Source organism: Taudactylus pleione, unplaced genomic scaffold (genome assembly GCF_031769625.1).
Source record: "Taudactylus pleione unplaced genomic scaffold, aTauple2 ptg001956l, whole genome shotgun sequence".
Classification (NCBI taxonomy): Eukaryota; Metazoa; Chordata; class Amphibia; order Anura; family Myobatrachidae; genus Taudactylus; species Taudactylus pleione.
Window position 1 is genome coordinate 5,480,960 of NW_028286352.1, and position 16,941 is coordinate 5,497,900.

Consider the following 16,941-nt stretch of genomic DNA (forward strand, 5'->3'; position numbering starts at 1 on the left):
TACTAATCTCTCTCTCTATATATTTATATCTATAACTATCTCTCTCTCTCTCTCTCCATCTCTCTCTCTCTCCATCTCTCCATATCTCTCTCTCTCTCTCTCTCTCTTAGATCCAGAGACACTGAACAATGAGAAGGAGACAGCACCTTCCCATTTAGGTAAGAATTATAAGATAATTCATAGAACATATGTATCTGGTCATAAGTAAGGACATGTGTTGTATCTGATAGATCATTGATAAGATAACTGTTAGGAATGTATTTAGTATGATGCTGTTTATTGTACTCCAAGAACTGCAACATATGCTCAATGCACTATCTAGGTAAGTGTAGTATTTATGGTTATTATATTGTATGTACATTTCTATTTACAGAAGACACTGATGCCGGAGTGCAGGAAGGTACCTTCAGCAAGATTATTGAAGTCAACAAAGGTATAAACATGCTACTAATGCTAAAAATAAACAGTATAAACCAGTTAGGTTTAGAACTGTGTTGGCTCCTTAAAGTCTATGTTGGTACATGAGTAGGCAGCTAAACACAAAGGAAACTAATAATAGAAAGTAGCATTAAGACCAGGGATAGTTATAGAGTTACTCTGTTCTTTGCCTTTTCCCCAAAACTGACAAAGAATTGCCCAGTAATAACATTTGTAGTTACCCAACTGCTAGTCCTGTAATCCATACTATTAGCAGTCAGTAATTGTGAATGGGGATGCATTACATTAATCCTTACTCACTGTACTAGTTACCCCCTAGATGACCAGTCCCAAGGGTCAGTAGGCTGAGCTTTTGTAAAATGGCAGAGAGAGTTTGTTTTATTTTTATTAATTTATTTATTTTACTCTACTAGACAGTAAGTATCTTTCCGCCCTTGGCCGGCTCCTTCCACAGGATGCCGGGGATTTGTGCGCCTGCATGAACTTTAGTTAGACTCAGCAGTGCTAAGTTTTACTACTCCAGAAGGAGCAGTGAAAACATTTTGGGAGACAGATGATTTTTGGATCAGCTGTCTCCACACCAGTGTAATGATAAATTGCTCCAGTGCTCACCGCAAATTAGTATGTTAATTTTCAAGGTTCGCCCGGACCCCGATAATTAACATATTGAATAGACCCTTAAGGAAGGAGGCAAAGTAGGTGTGTCAAGGAGTTAAGAAACACATCTTTGAAGGAAAGAAAGATGGGTATAATATCTCTTTGTTATTATTACAACATAGGAATGAATTAATAGTTTTACATAACTCTTACATACGATACACTAATGTATGAATGCTTCTTATCCATGTAACTGGTTAATGTAGATACCAACATAAATGTGCATGAAGGAGATGTGCTCATGAAACCTGGACGCAGCGCCATCAGCTGTAAAAATTGCCTGTGGCCTAAATCTGCAGATGGGACTGTCCTTGTTCCGTACACCTTGGCCTCTGTTTATAGTGAGTTATATATTCCTGATGGTATCCTAAAGAAGTCATGGTCACCTATTGTTCTAATATAATAATATATGCTCAACTTCCTTTCTCTAAAGATGACAATCAAGTCAAGTTGTTCAAAACTTCTATGCAGGAGTTTGAGACATTGACGTGTGTGAGGTTTGTACCACGGACTGCAGAGAAGGATTATATCAACATTGTCTCATCAAATGGGTAGGTTCTTCCATTATGTCTAAGTTATAGAGTAACACTAACTTAGAGGCTTCTGGTAACAAAAGCAGAATTTTCTGTTCTTCATGATTACTGCTAATTCTCCATAAGAATTCTTCTGGAATGGGTGTGAATTTACCTTCCAGTGATGACTGTTTATTTCACCGTGTATATAAGTATACTGTAACCATTGAACAGACTGTCATACTGTACCTTCCTCACTGCCTCCAGCTGTACATCATTTATCGCACGACAAGGTGGAGGACAGATGGTTGGACTAGATGTTGCTGGTTGTATGTCCAGAGGAGCTGTAGAACATGAACTAAGTCATGTCCTGGGATTTTACCATGAGCATATGAGGAGTGACCGTGATGACTATGTCACCATCAATTACCAGTATATCTCACCAGGTACTACGCACATGGCAAATGCACAAAAATACTGATTGTCACACAGTTTTGTGATGTTTCCATTCACATGTGATGTGTAGTAATGGGAGATTTCTTGTTGCAGGTAATGCTGTGAATTTTATAAAGAAAAACACTAATAACCTGGGTCTGGAGTATGATTATAGCTCAGTGATGCATTATGACAGGTAAGCTGCTATGCACAGAGGTACTACATGATAGATGATGGTGCGTGCATATAATTAGTGCACATTGATGTTATAACTGTCTCTATAATTCTGGACTGTAATGATTTCTACATGATACTGTCATGTTTATTGTCTGTGTGACAGGTATGCATTCTCTAACACTTCAAATCAACCCTCCATTGTACCCAAGCCTGATCCTACCATAACCATCGGTCAAAGAAAAGGATTGAGTATCTTGGATGTTTCTAAAATTAACCGGCTCTACCAGTGTAGTAAGTATAGATGTCATATAGCCTCAGTTATAGTTAGGAGGAAAATTTAGCTAATACTTGCAATGTCCACCTTAGCTAGGCCATGTTGCTCTGCAGGTGGTGGCGGTTGGGTCTCACGCTTCCAGTCCCAACTCTACAGCCCATTATAAATATATCCTGGTCATTATTTGTATGCTATGCATTTGTGCCTCTTGTGTCACAACATGGTTTATCTAGGTGTAGACTTGCTCATTTCAGTGGGATTGTTTCTTAACACAAAGTGAGGCCCATTACACTGAGTGGCTGTATCTGTCACATATGTAGCTCACCCTAGTAATATAACAACTCATTATACTTTACCACATCTATAGTCATTAATTTATATCACTTTCTACCTCTTAGGTGTTTGTGCAAATTTGCTTAATGATAAGAATGGAACCCTGACCTCAGCCAATTATCCCTCAGCTTATCCCAATGATGCCAGCTGTGTTTGGTTGATCAGGACACCATCTGGACAGGTATAGTAATGAATGGAAGGAGCATATACATATATATGTACTATATATGTACTATATATGTACTACCCACTTAATTCAGATATCAGAACGAGGCAAAATGTTATCTTTCATGGACATCTCTGCACAGATATCCATGAAAGATGATGCTGGCCGACTGCTCTGGGATAAAACCTCATTGAAGCCATCAGATCGGCCCCCAGCTATGGGTAAAGATAGAGGTGTATGGTGATTTGGAGCATTTGTGCCTGGAATTTATTTAGACTGCTGAAGCTGATGCTGCTTTTTTTGTGATTATATAATTCTAACACACATAGGGCCACATTTAATAGGGTGAGTGTTTAGAAAATATGTGAGTTTAGCAGTAAACTCTCACACTATTACATTGGTTGAGTTGTATCTTCAAAATGGGAAAATGTCTGGATGAGAATTTAAATCGTGAGGGTTTCTTGAGCCTGAATAACATGCGAGTTTTCATGTTCTCGGACTCTATTACATTGGCCGAGTTGTTTAAAAAGTGTGAGAAAGCTCTCTCTTTTTCTAAACATTCACAATATAATATTTGGCCCATAGTGTGGCTGTGACTACCTGTGGCCCCATTATACATTTGCAGTGTATTTGCAGTGGAGTGCTCCAACTGCGGACTGCACAAAAATTTACAATTTATTTACATCAATTCATAACTGGCTCTATGCTAAGAGTCATTTACTTGGTCCCATATTTGAGCATAGTGGAATGTGCTCCATAAACACTGTGGGTCTCATTTATTAACAAGTTTGATCATACGCAACGAGTGATAAAGCTCATTGCATATTATAATGGTGCTCCAGCCAATCATCTCCTAACTGTCATATATGTTGAGCACCATTGGTTTGAGCACCAGTTATCATACCTAATTGATTACACCAGCTGGCACAACTGGGAACCTTTTCTCTGTGTGCCTTATAGATTGGGCAGCTAAGCAGCTGTCACATCCTGGTTTGCTGTATTACTAGTGTGTCATTTTATCTAGGGATTATTGTACTAGCACCAGGTTCAAAGTATTCAGAGGTCATTCTCTGATACTTATCTGTTCTTTTTATAGTAATAAATCCTCCTAAGGATTGTATAATTTCCAACAGAAAAGAAGGATGTTGGGGAATCATATACAATGGGGACATACAGTATGATGGGTTGTTCTGCTCAATGCAAAGATGTAATTCTCCATTTAAGATTTCACAATACTCAAGTAAATAAGCCTAAATAAGGTGATCACATCCTCCAGTTTGGCATAAAGTGTGTACATTAAGCGACATATGATCTTATTTTGAAAATGAAATGACTAAATAAATAAGTTATTGCTGACTCCCTGATATGTCTTACATTAAGGCTACCCTGAATTTTAATGGCTTTGATGTCCAATCCTCACCTGACTGTGCATCTGACTACATCAAGATATATGATGGTCCCAGTAAGACATCTCCCCTGTTGCTGGACAAAACTTGTGGGACTGGACTGATCCCTCTAATCATTGCTTCAACTAACCAGATGCTGGTGGAGTTTGCCAGTGACAGCAGCGTTACAGGGGTCGGCTTCAAAGCTACATATGGCTCAGGTATTGTACTCAGTTATAGAAATGCTTAATGCTTTAGTTTTCCACTGTCTAATCCTACTTATATACTACAGATATTGGCCCTCATTCAGAGCCGTACGCTCTGAGCAGAGCGCACGCTCTGAATGAGGGCCGGGCTTCATTTTCATGGAGCGTCCTCCTGGACGCTCGTATAGCTGTGGGTCACCACCCACAGGCTATACGAGCGTGCATTGTGATGGTCGCGATGGTCGAGACCATCGCGACCATCGAATTTGCGAGCCGGAGCCTGCGGTTGAGGTTTTCAACCGCAAGCTCCGGAGTGATTTTGGCTCTATCAGAGCCAAAATCACTCCCACTGACATCACTAGTGATGTCAGTGGGCCGGCTTCTGACGGGAGGCGTTCTCTTAGGAACGCCCCCGTCAGGGAGGCACGCCCCCGGCACGCCCACCAAAGGGGGCGTGCTGTCAATCAACATTGACAGCACGCCCCCTTTGATCGGACACAACGAGCGAAGGACTTTCCTTCGCTCGTCGCGTCTGGCGCATGCGCACGACGGAGCTCCCTCCGTCGTGCGCATGCTCAGTCCATAACATCGACCCACTTGCGAGCGGACAGCCGCTCGCGAGTGGGTCTGAATCAGGCCCATTGTCAGGTTCCTTGCACTGAATGGCAGTCACAGCATGGATGATTGTATCAATAATCTAGAACATGTAGCTCATAGCTAAACTAATTAGCTACAATTCCCAAGATAACATGAACCATCCACTTAATCATATGGTGACCATTTCCTGCAGAGACACTACTACACCTACTTGTCACTATCATCTTTGTAAGATCTTTTCGGCAACAGACAGGTTAGGCTGCTATTGTACTTCATGCAGTAACTTTTTCCTATACAGTAGGAGTAGAAACAGAAGGAAAACTACCATTAAACTATAATTGGAAACAAGTCCATGAGAATCAGTTTTGAAAAAATGGATCTTAAAGTAGAAGAATTGACATGAATTAACTAATTAACCACTGATGTTTGATTGTTTCTAATGTTTCAGTAATATTGTACCATGATTAATTGACTATATACTAATTTATAAAATATTGTTTCCACTGTATATGGCAGTGTTAGTATGAATAGAAACTACATCAAATCAGCCCTCACTAGCCCTCAATAGCTCCCCTTACATATAAATCTGACCTTGTCCTGAGATATATCTCCTCTTGCCATCAATATATCTAGAGACCTACTGTATACCTTTCCTGTCCCTAGTAACCAGACTTCTCCTGCAGCGCTTCCCACTTGTGCGAATCCCTATCTCACCTGACCAACTCTTTCTCAAGCTTCACTACTTCAATTGGTCCCTCAAAACCTATCTATTCGCAAATGCTTCCCCTCTACCTGCAACATCTCCTACCACTCTTCCTTTTAGCCCCTGCCCTACCAACTTCTCCTGCCTCCCTCTGCTGCCTACATCTAGAGCAAGGACCTCTCAACTTTATGTCACACATCTATCTCTGGCATCCATCCATTTACACATTGTCCATCTCCTGTGCTATCTCTAACAGTAGAAACATTATATGATATATACTTCTCTGGATTGCCTGATTATACCTGCTTCAAAATGCTCCAAGGTAAGGGAATTCAGTCAAGCACATATCAGCTATAAGCTGAATGGACAGAATGCAATGTGTGATAGCTCAGGCCATATCATGACAAACCAGTTCAATAAACTTCAAGGTTTAAGCTCCTTCAGTCATAGTGTGACTTCTATCATCCTTTATGTATCTTTGTTTTAGATTGTTAGTTTCTTTGCCTATTCAGCACTGTGGAATTTGTGAAACCTTATGAATAAACTTTGATGATGATGATGATGATGATTAGAAAACCACAGGCACTTAATAGTAGACATACACTTACAAACATAATTATTAATGATTGGCTGTCTCTAATCAGTAACTACACCATAAACACATTTTTTATAGAACTAAGTTAGTTTTATGGAAGCTTTGTCATGTATTCATCATATCTTAGAGCAGTGATTCCCAACCTCGGTCCTCAAGGCACACTAACAGTCCTGGTTTTAGTGATATCCATGCTTGAGCACAGATGGTTAAATCAAAATAACTGAGGTACGAAGTAAGTCACCTGTGCTCAAGTATGGCTATCCTTAAAACCTGGACTGTTAGTGTGCCTTGAGGACCGTAGTTGGGAACCCCTGTCTTAGAGAATTACATATCCTGGTCCTTTGCTGGATTTTGGATAACAAATGCTGTTTGTTCTCTGCTTTATATCATATCTTCCTAAAGTACCATGTGGAGGGAATTTCTTTTCCTTTGAGAAGAACTTTACATCTCCTGGATACCCAAATGCATACAGCCCAAACATGGATTGTACCTTCAATATTACAGCTCCTCGGGGATATCGGGTAAGAACAGTTTTGTAGCCTAAGATAATTCATGTAGTGGATTCAGTAATGTTATGGAGCTTTATGTATAGATACATAGGGCTCTATTTATTAACATTATTTTTACTAAAATAACGTGAAAAAGGGTGTTTTCACACCCTTTTCACATTATTTTGTATCACCTATAGTTATTACAGGGCAATTGGAGTAGAATTCGTAAAATTCTACTCCAACCCCTAAGTATCACTTATTTTTAGTAAAGCAGATCGCATTTCCCATAACTGTAATGGGAAATGTGATCCGACCATAGTTACTAAAAATAAATGTAAAAAAATATCGGGGAAAGCCCTGTGATAATAATGCCACCTGGAGGTGGCGTTATCCAGGGTCTCCGCCGATTACCGGACTCCTGGCCTGTTCTTACGGGGAGAGCAGAGTTGGGAGTCGGTCCCAGTAATCAGCTGTGTGGTCTAAACAGACCGCAAGCTGATTACTGTTAAAAAAAGAAAAAAAAATAGTAAAAAAAAAAATTACTTACCTGACTCCAGGGACCGGTGATGACTCCCCTCTGGTCAGCTGGTCTCCGACAGTGCACTGCTGCCCGGTCATCAGGTGATCGGGTCCCAGTGCAGTATGGGAGATCACCTGACCGGAGGAATGGAGAACATCACCGTAGGCCTGGAGCATGCAGGTAAGTGTAAGTAAGGGAGAGGGTGGTCACTGGGGGGGGAGGGGGGTCATGGGGGGCGGGGCTTAGCACCAGAGGGGTGGAAGCAGCGGCAACCGGTCGGCGCATGCGCGGGCACTTAATCACGGTATTTTTTGTGAAAATACCGTGATAAGACTCCGAAGGGGATTCTCAGGGACAGAGCTTTATCACAATCTCTGTCCCTGCAAGGGATTTGTAGTAAATCTCTGTGATATTGCCTGAATTCGCAATGCGAATTCAGTCGTTAATATCACACTACAATCTGCATTACAAATGCGGATTGTAGTAAATAGAGCCCATACAGAGAGAGATAATAGATAGAGAGATAATAGATAGATGATAAATAGAGAGAGAGAGATAGTGTCTCATGTGTGAATGTAGTCACCAGGCCAATACTGAGTTCATCATGGGCTGTGGTATGAGGTAAGTGGCCAAGTCACCTCCTTATCTAAGAATTTATTAGTCCTATTTGTATGATGTAGTTTACTGACTATAATGGCTGTGGAGATAGATTTGTTTGAAGGAGTTTCGTAGGCTCTAAGACACAAATTGTATGATTGGTTAATACAAATATTCTGCTTTAAGAATGATCAGTATAGATATGAAACTTATAAACATATCTATGTATGATGTTATTTTCAGATTTATATGCTCACACATTATGCCTGTGGGGAATATTCTAGCTGACTTTGGTATTTCTGCCGTATCTGCTTTCTGTATGTCTCTTTCATTAATAATAATTAATATTTCTTTGTATTACAGATATTACTGACTGTAACTGATTTTCACCTAGAGGACGCCTCTTACTGCATCCAAGACTATGTGGAGGTCCATTTTGATTCTCGTGTGTACGGTCCATTCTGTGGTGAAGACGGCGGATTTAATCCCATAACCTCCACTGGGAATACCATGGTGGTGATATTCCACAGTGATATCAAAACTCAGCTAAAAGGTTTCCAGGCTTACTACACCTTCAGTGAGTAATACAATCCCATCTATTCACTACAGAACAATACTATAGGACGTGATATAACTTTTATGATTTCATTTATTTCAATAATTAGGTGTATTGTTCCTCACTGATACTGATTTATGATGTCACTTTCATTTACACACATCATATAGCTTTGTTGTAATCTCAGGTAGTCTGAACCCAGATGTCGCCTGAGCAGAGCTGGATTAAGCTTTGTAAGGGTGACTACCGAGTAAATTGTTGAAATGATATAGTGGTGATGTTATTAAAAAGAATAATGTGTAAATTCTGCACACTCAGCACCACAAATGTGTTAAACACACTATAGTGCCCCCAGTTCACATTATGCCACAGTACTCCCCACTCAAGTGATGTTGCTATGTTTGGGTGCCCCTGTTGGTAATCTGGCAGTGTGCCTGAACCAGACTGTAGATGACACCAACCTTACCTCCCAACATGACACATTCCATTAGTGACAAAAAACTGTGTTCCTGGACCTCCCTCTTAATTTATGATTGCTGTCACCTGTGTTGAACTAGTTAATTGATAAGAGAGGTGCTTAAGTACTGGTGACGGCAATCATAAATTAAGAGTTAAGTCCAGGAACAGAACATTTTGTCCATCCTGGAATGGATCATGTTGGGAGGTATGCACCAACCCTTATCATCTCTCTGGGTGAATAAGGGTCAGCATGCTGATCACACAGACCAATGACGCTGTACTTCCTCTTGTAGCTGGTGAGGATGGCAGCTGCTGTATAGCTGTGTGTGGCAGGAGGAAGAGGGAATACATTGGTCACATACAAGGCAGCTTTGAAATATATATATTCATCTTATGTTTGCAAATAAAATAATAAATACTCTCAACCTACTCAGGTAGATCAGTGGTTCTCAAATTTGGTCCTTAGAACCCCACACAAGTCATGTTTTGCAAGTCACCCAGCAGGTGCACAGGTGTAGTCATTACTAACTGACACATTTTACAAGATCCACAGGTGGAGCTAATTATTTCACTTGTGATTCTGTGAGGACACCTGGAAAACATGCACTGTTTGGGGTCCTGAGGACCGAGTTTGAGAACCTGTGAGGTAGATCATTGGCAGGATCAGTATCGCAGTCCTTCCACTTTTTCTTTAACAAGTAATAACATAAAATAGCCTGAAAAGTCTTTACAGGAATACAGTAGGATGATTTCCCATTAGAACTTGATGTTGTGATGCTATCATTTATATATCAGTTTAGTGTAAGATATTTTGTATGAAACAATTTTTTAAAAGTTCCCTAAATTATATTATATGGCCTTCTTGTCCTCCAGTTTTTAGCCTCAAAAGAGCAGATGATTATTTTACACCTAAGAAAAATAATATTCTCTTAAACATTCCTGATTTGTCTGTTAATGGATATCAGAGTTTAACACTAAATTTGGATGTTAGTTCTTGTACTCTTATTGGCCCATGTTTTCAGTAATACCTCAAAATTTTCAGGGTTTGTCTTTTAATAATTGCTATTTTAAATCCAGCATCTTTATGGTTGAACTCATGTAAAGTACCTGCAAGAGTGGTTGAAAAGATGCAGGAGACAGCAAGTGTCCCTTCCTAACCCCTGTACAGTCCACTATTTCATTTATTCTTGGGGCATATTCAATTAGGTGCGAGAATAGCGACAATCCTGCACCTGTGGGGTTTTTCCTGTAAGTGCAGCATTTTTGCTATTTAGATGGGGGTTTAAGCCTCCTCCCCAAAGACTGATTAAGCTATTTCAAGTTTCCAATTAGCTTTATTAGTCCTTAATTACTCACCTTCCGAAGCGTAGTCTTCTTCCTCCAGCATCGGGAACCAGGTCTTCAGCAGCAGAGTGTGTATGTCAGTGTGTGTTAGTGTGTGTTAGTGTTTTTTAGTGTTTGCCAGTGAGTATGAGTGAGTGTGGGTGTGCATGAGTGTGTGTGTGACCTCCAGTGTGTGTGACCCCCCCATGTAAGTGTATACCCCCGTAATGGGTACTGGGAAAGCAGCCCTTGCGCCTCCCTACAGCCCTTGGAGCCTCCCAGCTGTCCAGGGACAACCAGCAGCCCCCTCCCCAGTGATAAGAAGGAGGGGAGGCCACTGGGAGCCACAGAGACCCACGGGCAGGTAAGTGTTTTTTTCTCTCAGAGCTGAAAACCCTGTAACCACTTATTTTTTATTGGATACCATGGGTATCTGGGGCGCACTTACCATCGGTAATCCAAAATTGGGCACTAGGTTTTTTTTCCTCGCTAAACTTCGCACCCAATTGAATATGCCTAATAGTATTGGAAATGTAACCATATAAATCAGTAATTCATGTTATCATCACACACTTGTCAGCTGTTGCATATAATATGGTTATGTAAAAGTTTTTATACTTATTATATATGATGCAATTACATCAATGTACATGTGTAACCATTTTATTTTCTAACTCGTGTTTATTTCTTTCTCATTACAGTATAATGGAGGCGTATTACACAATGTTATATCGTAGCAAGAAAGATCACTAATGGTGGAAATCAACAGAAGTCACTGGAATAAAATTAACATTATAATTACCTCTCTCTATGGGAAGCAGCAAATCTGTTTAATTCTCACAAATCGGTGTGAAGACAAAATATAGTTTAGTCATTCAATAGGAAATGATATTGGTAGCTTTCTCTTACTATGAATTGGTTACATTGTAAGGACAGTAGAATATACAATTAATAAAATGAAAATAAGATGAATTGTACAGGTGTGTGTGTAATTATTTATACCATCATGTTTTATAGTCAGTGATTCTAATAAGTGAACTTCATAAAAGGTAAAGTCTTGAAGAGGTTGACCCCGAGTTACATGATTAACGAGTAGTAGACATTTCTGTACTCCATAAATGGGATATTTCTTCAAGGGAATATCAGAGTATTAGAAGTAAATAAACCATTGCGTGACCACAGAAATGCACAAGGGGCCTGATTCATTACGGATTGCAATTGTGATCTCAGCCACGATTACGCATGCAGTCCCATTGTGAAAATATGTTAAAGAATACTATCGCAATGCCATCGCAGCCTAACATAAGGATGCCCACTTTACCTTACACACATCCATAATACTTTGCAAGTCTGTGAAACCATCGGTAACATCGAGTACAATCAGAGCCTCCCGCACACTTGCACAAGCTCTGACCTTACTCATAAATTGCTAACCTCATTGTACACATTAAAAGCTCAAGCTGCATATGGCATTGCAGTGGTTAATTTATGCACGCCCCTGTAACAGCGTTCAAATGCACTGGCACACCTGCGTTTTGCCGACCACCCCCTGTCACCACCCCGAATGCTCGTGAATTTATGCTAATGCCGCAGCTGATGGGCTCTCTACTGAGACGCCCACCAGCAGCGGTTTTAATCCAAATGCGCAAATATGTGCACCACCGAATGGACATCAGCTGCACCATCAGACATTAGAGCAACCCTATGGTTGGTCAAAATGTCCAACGGTTCATTGCGGCTGGTGCCAGTGGAACTGTGTCTTCCGACGTAGTGTCTGACACACACCTGACATGCCCATCAATGGAAATCACCCCCAGTCACTGCCCAGGAACACCTATCAGAATTGCTTAGATCTCAATATAATTCCAATCTGCGTCCTCCAGCGCTAACCATCGGGACGCATGCCCAGTGCTTCTCTGATGTTGTCGCAGATTTAAAACATCTAGTTCTTGCGCCCAATGTTTTAAATGCATCCACCTCTGGACCAGGCCCAGAGTCTACAGGTACATAACTTACAGTACTAGCGATAGCTCGGGGATAATACACTGTTGCACCACCCTAATGTTTGTCTTCTGTATTAAATGATTTGAGGACTAAATGATGGAGGACTATGCTACAGTGGGTGCAAGAGGCCATCAGAAACAGGCTTCTCTTCTCCATATGCATGACTCGGAATAGCATGGACATGTAGATAGATGTCCAGGACAGTCCAACAAGAAAGATCTCTTGAGAGCGTGTACATGGGTGATGACGGTAGCACCCATTTCATGCAAAGCGAGATCCAGAAAAGACCCATCAGAATCTCTCATACTGTAGCTATGCAAAGATGTGTATATTGGCCACAGCGCATTTGCTGTCTGGTAATACACGCTATTGGCATCCATGTGATGTACCCGACTCAGAATCAGGCCCATTGGGATAGATGTACTAAGCCTTGGAGAGTGATAAAGTGGATAGAGATAAACTACCAACCAATCAGAAGGGTTGTGTGGGAAATACTGTTGTAAGTTGGTGGGGATAAGTAACATGTGACGATTAGCGGCTGAGGGCACGGACTAGCTGGGTCGTCGCCTGGAGTGCCATAGCTTTAAGGGCACAGCCCTGCACCCTGCCTAAACAGAGGCACTCCCCACTATCTGGCTCCAGAAAACCCCACCCTCCACCCACCCATTGGTGTTATTGGTATACGCTCAGGGAGAAAGATTAGGGGAGGGAAGAGGTGTGACAGTGCAGCACAGGTCTGTACTGGGCGCAGAGAAGCCTAGTCCCGGTCCTGTATGTGACTACAGCACATGCACTGGGGTAAACAGGGTTGGTAGAGTGAAGCATTGTCTAGGGCATCTAGAATCCTAGCAAAGGCCCTTGCACCACATAACCTGAAGCTATTATAGATACACCCATGCATATAGATACAGTATGTATTGTTTGGTACCCCACCAAAGTTCAGTACAAAATGTGTATTTTCCTCTACAAAATTGGACTTTGATGTAAAATTTTACAAAAAAAAAAAAGATTGCATTAGTGAATGTGACTGCAATATACTGTACTCTGGGCCTGATTCAGATCCGCTCGCAAGCGCTATGCACTCGCAAGCAGGTCGATGACTGTGCGTGCGCAAGCCCCGTAGCAAAATAAATTCTATCGCTCCGGGGCTCACTACAAACGGGGCGGCTGTCGATGTTGATCGACAGCTCGCCCTGTTTTGTAGGCGGGGAGGGGGTGGTGGCTGGCCAAATAGAGGCATTCCCGAAGGAACGCCTGCCGTTTAGGGGTGGCCCTATTAACATCACAAGTGATGTCAGTAGTGAGCTTCCGGCTCTTGCGGCAGACGAGACCCTACCACAAGCTTCTCGTCGCAAGCCTCATCACCTGGCCACCCGCTAAAGCTGTGTGTGGTCACCCACAGCTTAGTGAGTGGCCAGGAGGCCGGGTTTTTAAATAAAAAGCTACTGCCCTGATTCAGAGCGAGCGCTCACTTTTTACGAGTGGCTCTGAATCAGGCCCTCTGTCCCTTCATTTTGTTATACTCAATTAAATGTGGCAGGCAGTATATTGATGCACCATTTCCGTGTTATTCTTCCATTATTAATTAGTAACACTAAGCATGTACCAATCCCAATTACAACTCTGCTAATAACTGTACACTGTGGGTCTGATTCACTACGGATTGCAGTATTGCGTACGCACGCAGTTCAACTGTGATAGCAAGCCACTCCACTGCGATCGCAGCATATAAGGACGCCCACTTTACCTTACACACATCCGTAGTACTTAGCAGAATAGTGAAACCATCGGTACAATGGAGTACCATCTGACCCATCTGCTTACTTGCATAAGCCCTGACATTACTCAGAAATTGCTAACAGCCACGCCTGCTATGAGACCTCACACTGCGTATGATATCGCAGTAGATAATTTATGTACGCCCCTGCAGCAGTGTGCAAACGCACTGGCACGCCTGTGTTTCCCCGACCCCCCAGGTCACCACCCAAAAATGGCACTTCCTGTCAATTACTCTGTGAGGGGTCTCTGTAGCCTCTATGATCGCAGTGCAAATCGCAATGGCTAGTTCGTGCACGTGCACTGTGAAGCATACACATGCGCAGTGTGCAACAATCGGCCGATTGCATGCGTATTAGCACCTACTTTCCTTGCTCAATCAGGCCCTGTATACAGTACAAATAGGACAAAACACAAACCTGAATGCATGCAGCAGATTCACAACTGAAAAACTCATTAACAATTTGCTGGCATGGTTGCATTAGATATAACTACACCAGGCTGGGCTTTCCCTGACATGGTCGCATCTGAAGAGACCAGTCAGAAACGGCCTTCCAGCAGCCGCCCATCTCACAGGGACCCCAGGTCCCTCTGTACCTTTGGATTCTGTTATTGTGTGCCAATCAGCCTGGCAGCACTGCCAGGCCCCACTGTAACACTGTACCCGGTGGCTGCAGAAGAGCAGCCGCCAGGGAAATATAACTTAGGAGCACCTCTTACCTCTTTGGTAGCATCGAATATAAATCTATATTGATTTCCCAATGTATGTATATTTTTTTATTTTGCCATTTATATTTATTTATTTATTTTTTAATACAGGTTGTGTCTCCCATATCCAAATATTCGGAAATACGGAATATTTTTAGCATGACTGAGATAGTGAAATCTTTGATTTTTGATGGTTCAATGTACACAAACTTTGTTTAAGGCACAAAATTATTAAAAATAAAGTATACAATGACTTATAGGCTGTGTGTTTAAGGTATATATGAAACATAAATGAATTTCATGTATGTACACAAACTTTGTTTGAGCCACAAAATTATTGAAAGTATTGTATAAAATTACCTTCAGGCTGTATGTATGAGGTGTATATGAAACATAAAAGCATTCTGGACCTGATTCAGAGCCGCTCGTAAGCGGCCACTCGTTCATTCCGAGCGATGTACGCATATCTGCGCATGCGTACGGGTTGTAATACGCATGTGCAAACCAGTCAGTGCGGTCGAAATTCATGTGCTCGCAAAATAGATAATGCCTGCTAATTTGAGTGACAGGATGAGGCGTTTGTGGGTGGTAACAGGGGAAGGTGCTTGAAAACGGGGAGTGGAGATCCGAATGCAGGCGTGCCAAACGGTCAAAACGGGCGTTTAATGGGTGTGCATAATTAACAAAGCAGCGTCATCGACCACGTCACTTTGTTGTCTTTTAGCCTGAACTGCTCGCATGATTGCGGTAGGAAAATGCTACCACAAGAATAGCGAGCAGTTCATACGCCGTTCGATGTACTTGACTAATCTAATAAATACCAGAGATGACGTATGATGCGAGCGGCCAGGGGGCGTTTTTCTCAAAATAGCGGCCGCAGGTTTTGTTCGCTCATTCAGACTTAGAGGCGCCAACAGACCGCAAAGAGCGAGCACTTCATTTAAATAGCCAGCCCCTTTTTCTGAGCGAGCGTCCGCAAATAGCGTCCGGCTCTGAATCAGACCCTCCGTGTTTAGATTTGGGCCCTATTCCTAAGATATTTCAATATGGTATACAAATATTCTAAAATACGGAATATTCCGATATCCAAAATAGCCCTGGTCCCAAGCATTTTGGATATGGGAGACTCAACCTGTATCAGTATTATTGTGAAAGGTCTGATGGCAAGTTTTTTTTACATCAATGGCAGCCCCAAGTAAACATCATTGGCCCTCATTCTGATAGTTATGGTTTTCACATGCACGGAACTCAACCATCAATTGTTAACCATCAATGATTTTCTGAAGATGGTTTAAAACCATCGACCATCAATGTCTGTAACATTGATGGCCGATGGTACACTATAGTATACCATAAAAATGACAACTAATATTCTCAGCGCCTGAATTGCACCTAAGGAAGGAACACCTGCTGCGGTTATAATGAGGGAGAATTGCAAACCCTCCAACAAACATGCAAAAAAGAGGGGGGAATAACTGCGCTGGTTTCCTGAATGTATATACTAATAAAACAATAGAAAAGTGATAAACCTCATTAACTATTTTTTTAACAGTCCGAATCACTCCAATTGAAATTAACACTTCAGTTAAGAAATTAATACATAAGGCGTAACAATATTTCCTAGCAGAGAATAACATTAGCTCTCACAAACTTTTACAAGAAAATCACATAATATGGAAATAAAGACACATTGATGGGTGTTATATGGTAATGATGCTACCATGCCTATTATGTGTTAAACTAGATGTTCATATGGTTTTAGTATTAAATCTACATAGTATAAATGTTAGCAATAGTTTTAAGTGATAGTAATCTTTTCACATGACTAAGATACTGGCAGCATGCTTGCTGGAAATCTGGGTGTATAACAGAGACCGCTTGACCACAATCACCTACGTATTGATAAAGACCCAAATGGGTTTAAACATGACAGCGGCAGTAAGTGAAGGTGGTCACGCACAGCAGTGGGAACAGTGAATCCTAATTGCACCAAGAAAACCGTCAACTTCAGAATATGCTCTATTCATAG

The 16,941-nt window shown here is 41.5% G+C and overlaps 1 protein-coding gene across 1 annotated transcript; it reads left to right on the plus strand.

Annotated features, from left to right (window-relative positions):
• Positions 1-381: 381 nt before the first annotated feature.
• On the plus strand, positions 382-8,671 carry LOC148436135 (embryonic protein UVS.2-like). The gene is made up of 10 exons (XM_088465298.1): positions 382-433; positions 1,302-1,436; positions 1,529-1,646; positions 1,875-2,053; positions 2,157-2,238; positions 2,383-2,510; positions 2,892-3,007; positions 4,373-4,598; positions 6,881-6,999; positions 8,450-8,671. Exons 2-10 carry the CDS (start codon positions 1,337-1,339, stop codon positions 8,669-8,671), a joined length of 1,290 nt encoding a protein of 429 aa, XP_088321424.1. The 5' UTR covers positions 382-433; positions 1,302-1,336.
• Positions 8,672-16,941: the final 8,270 nt, after the last annotated feature.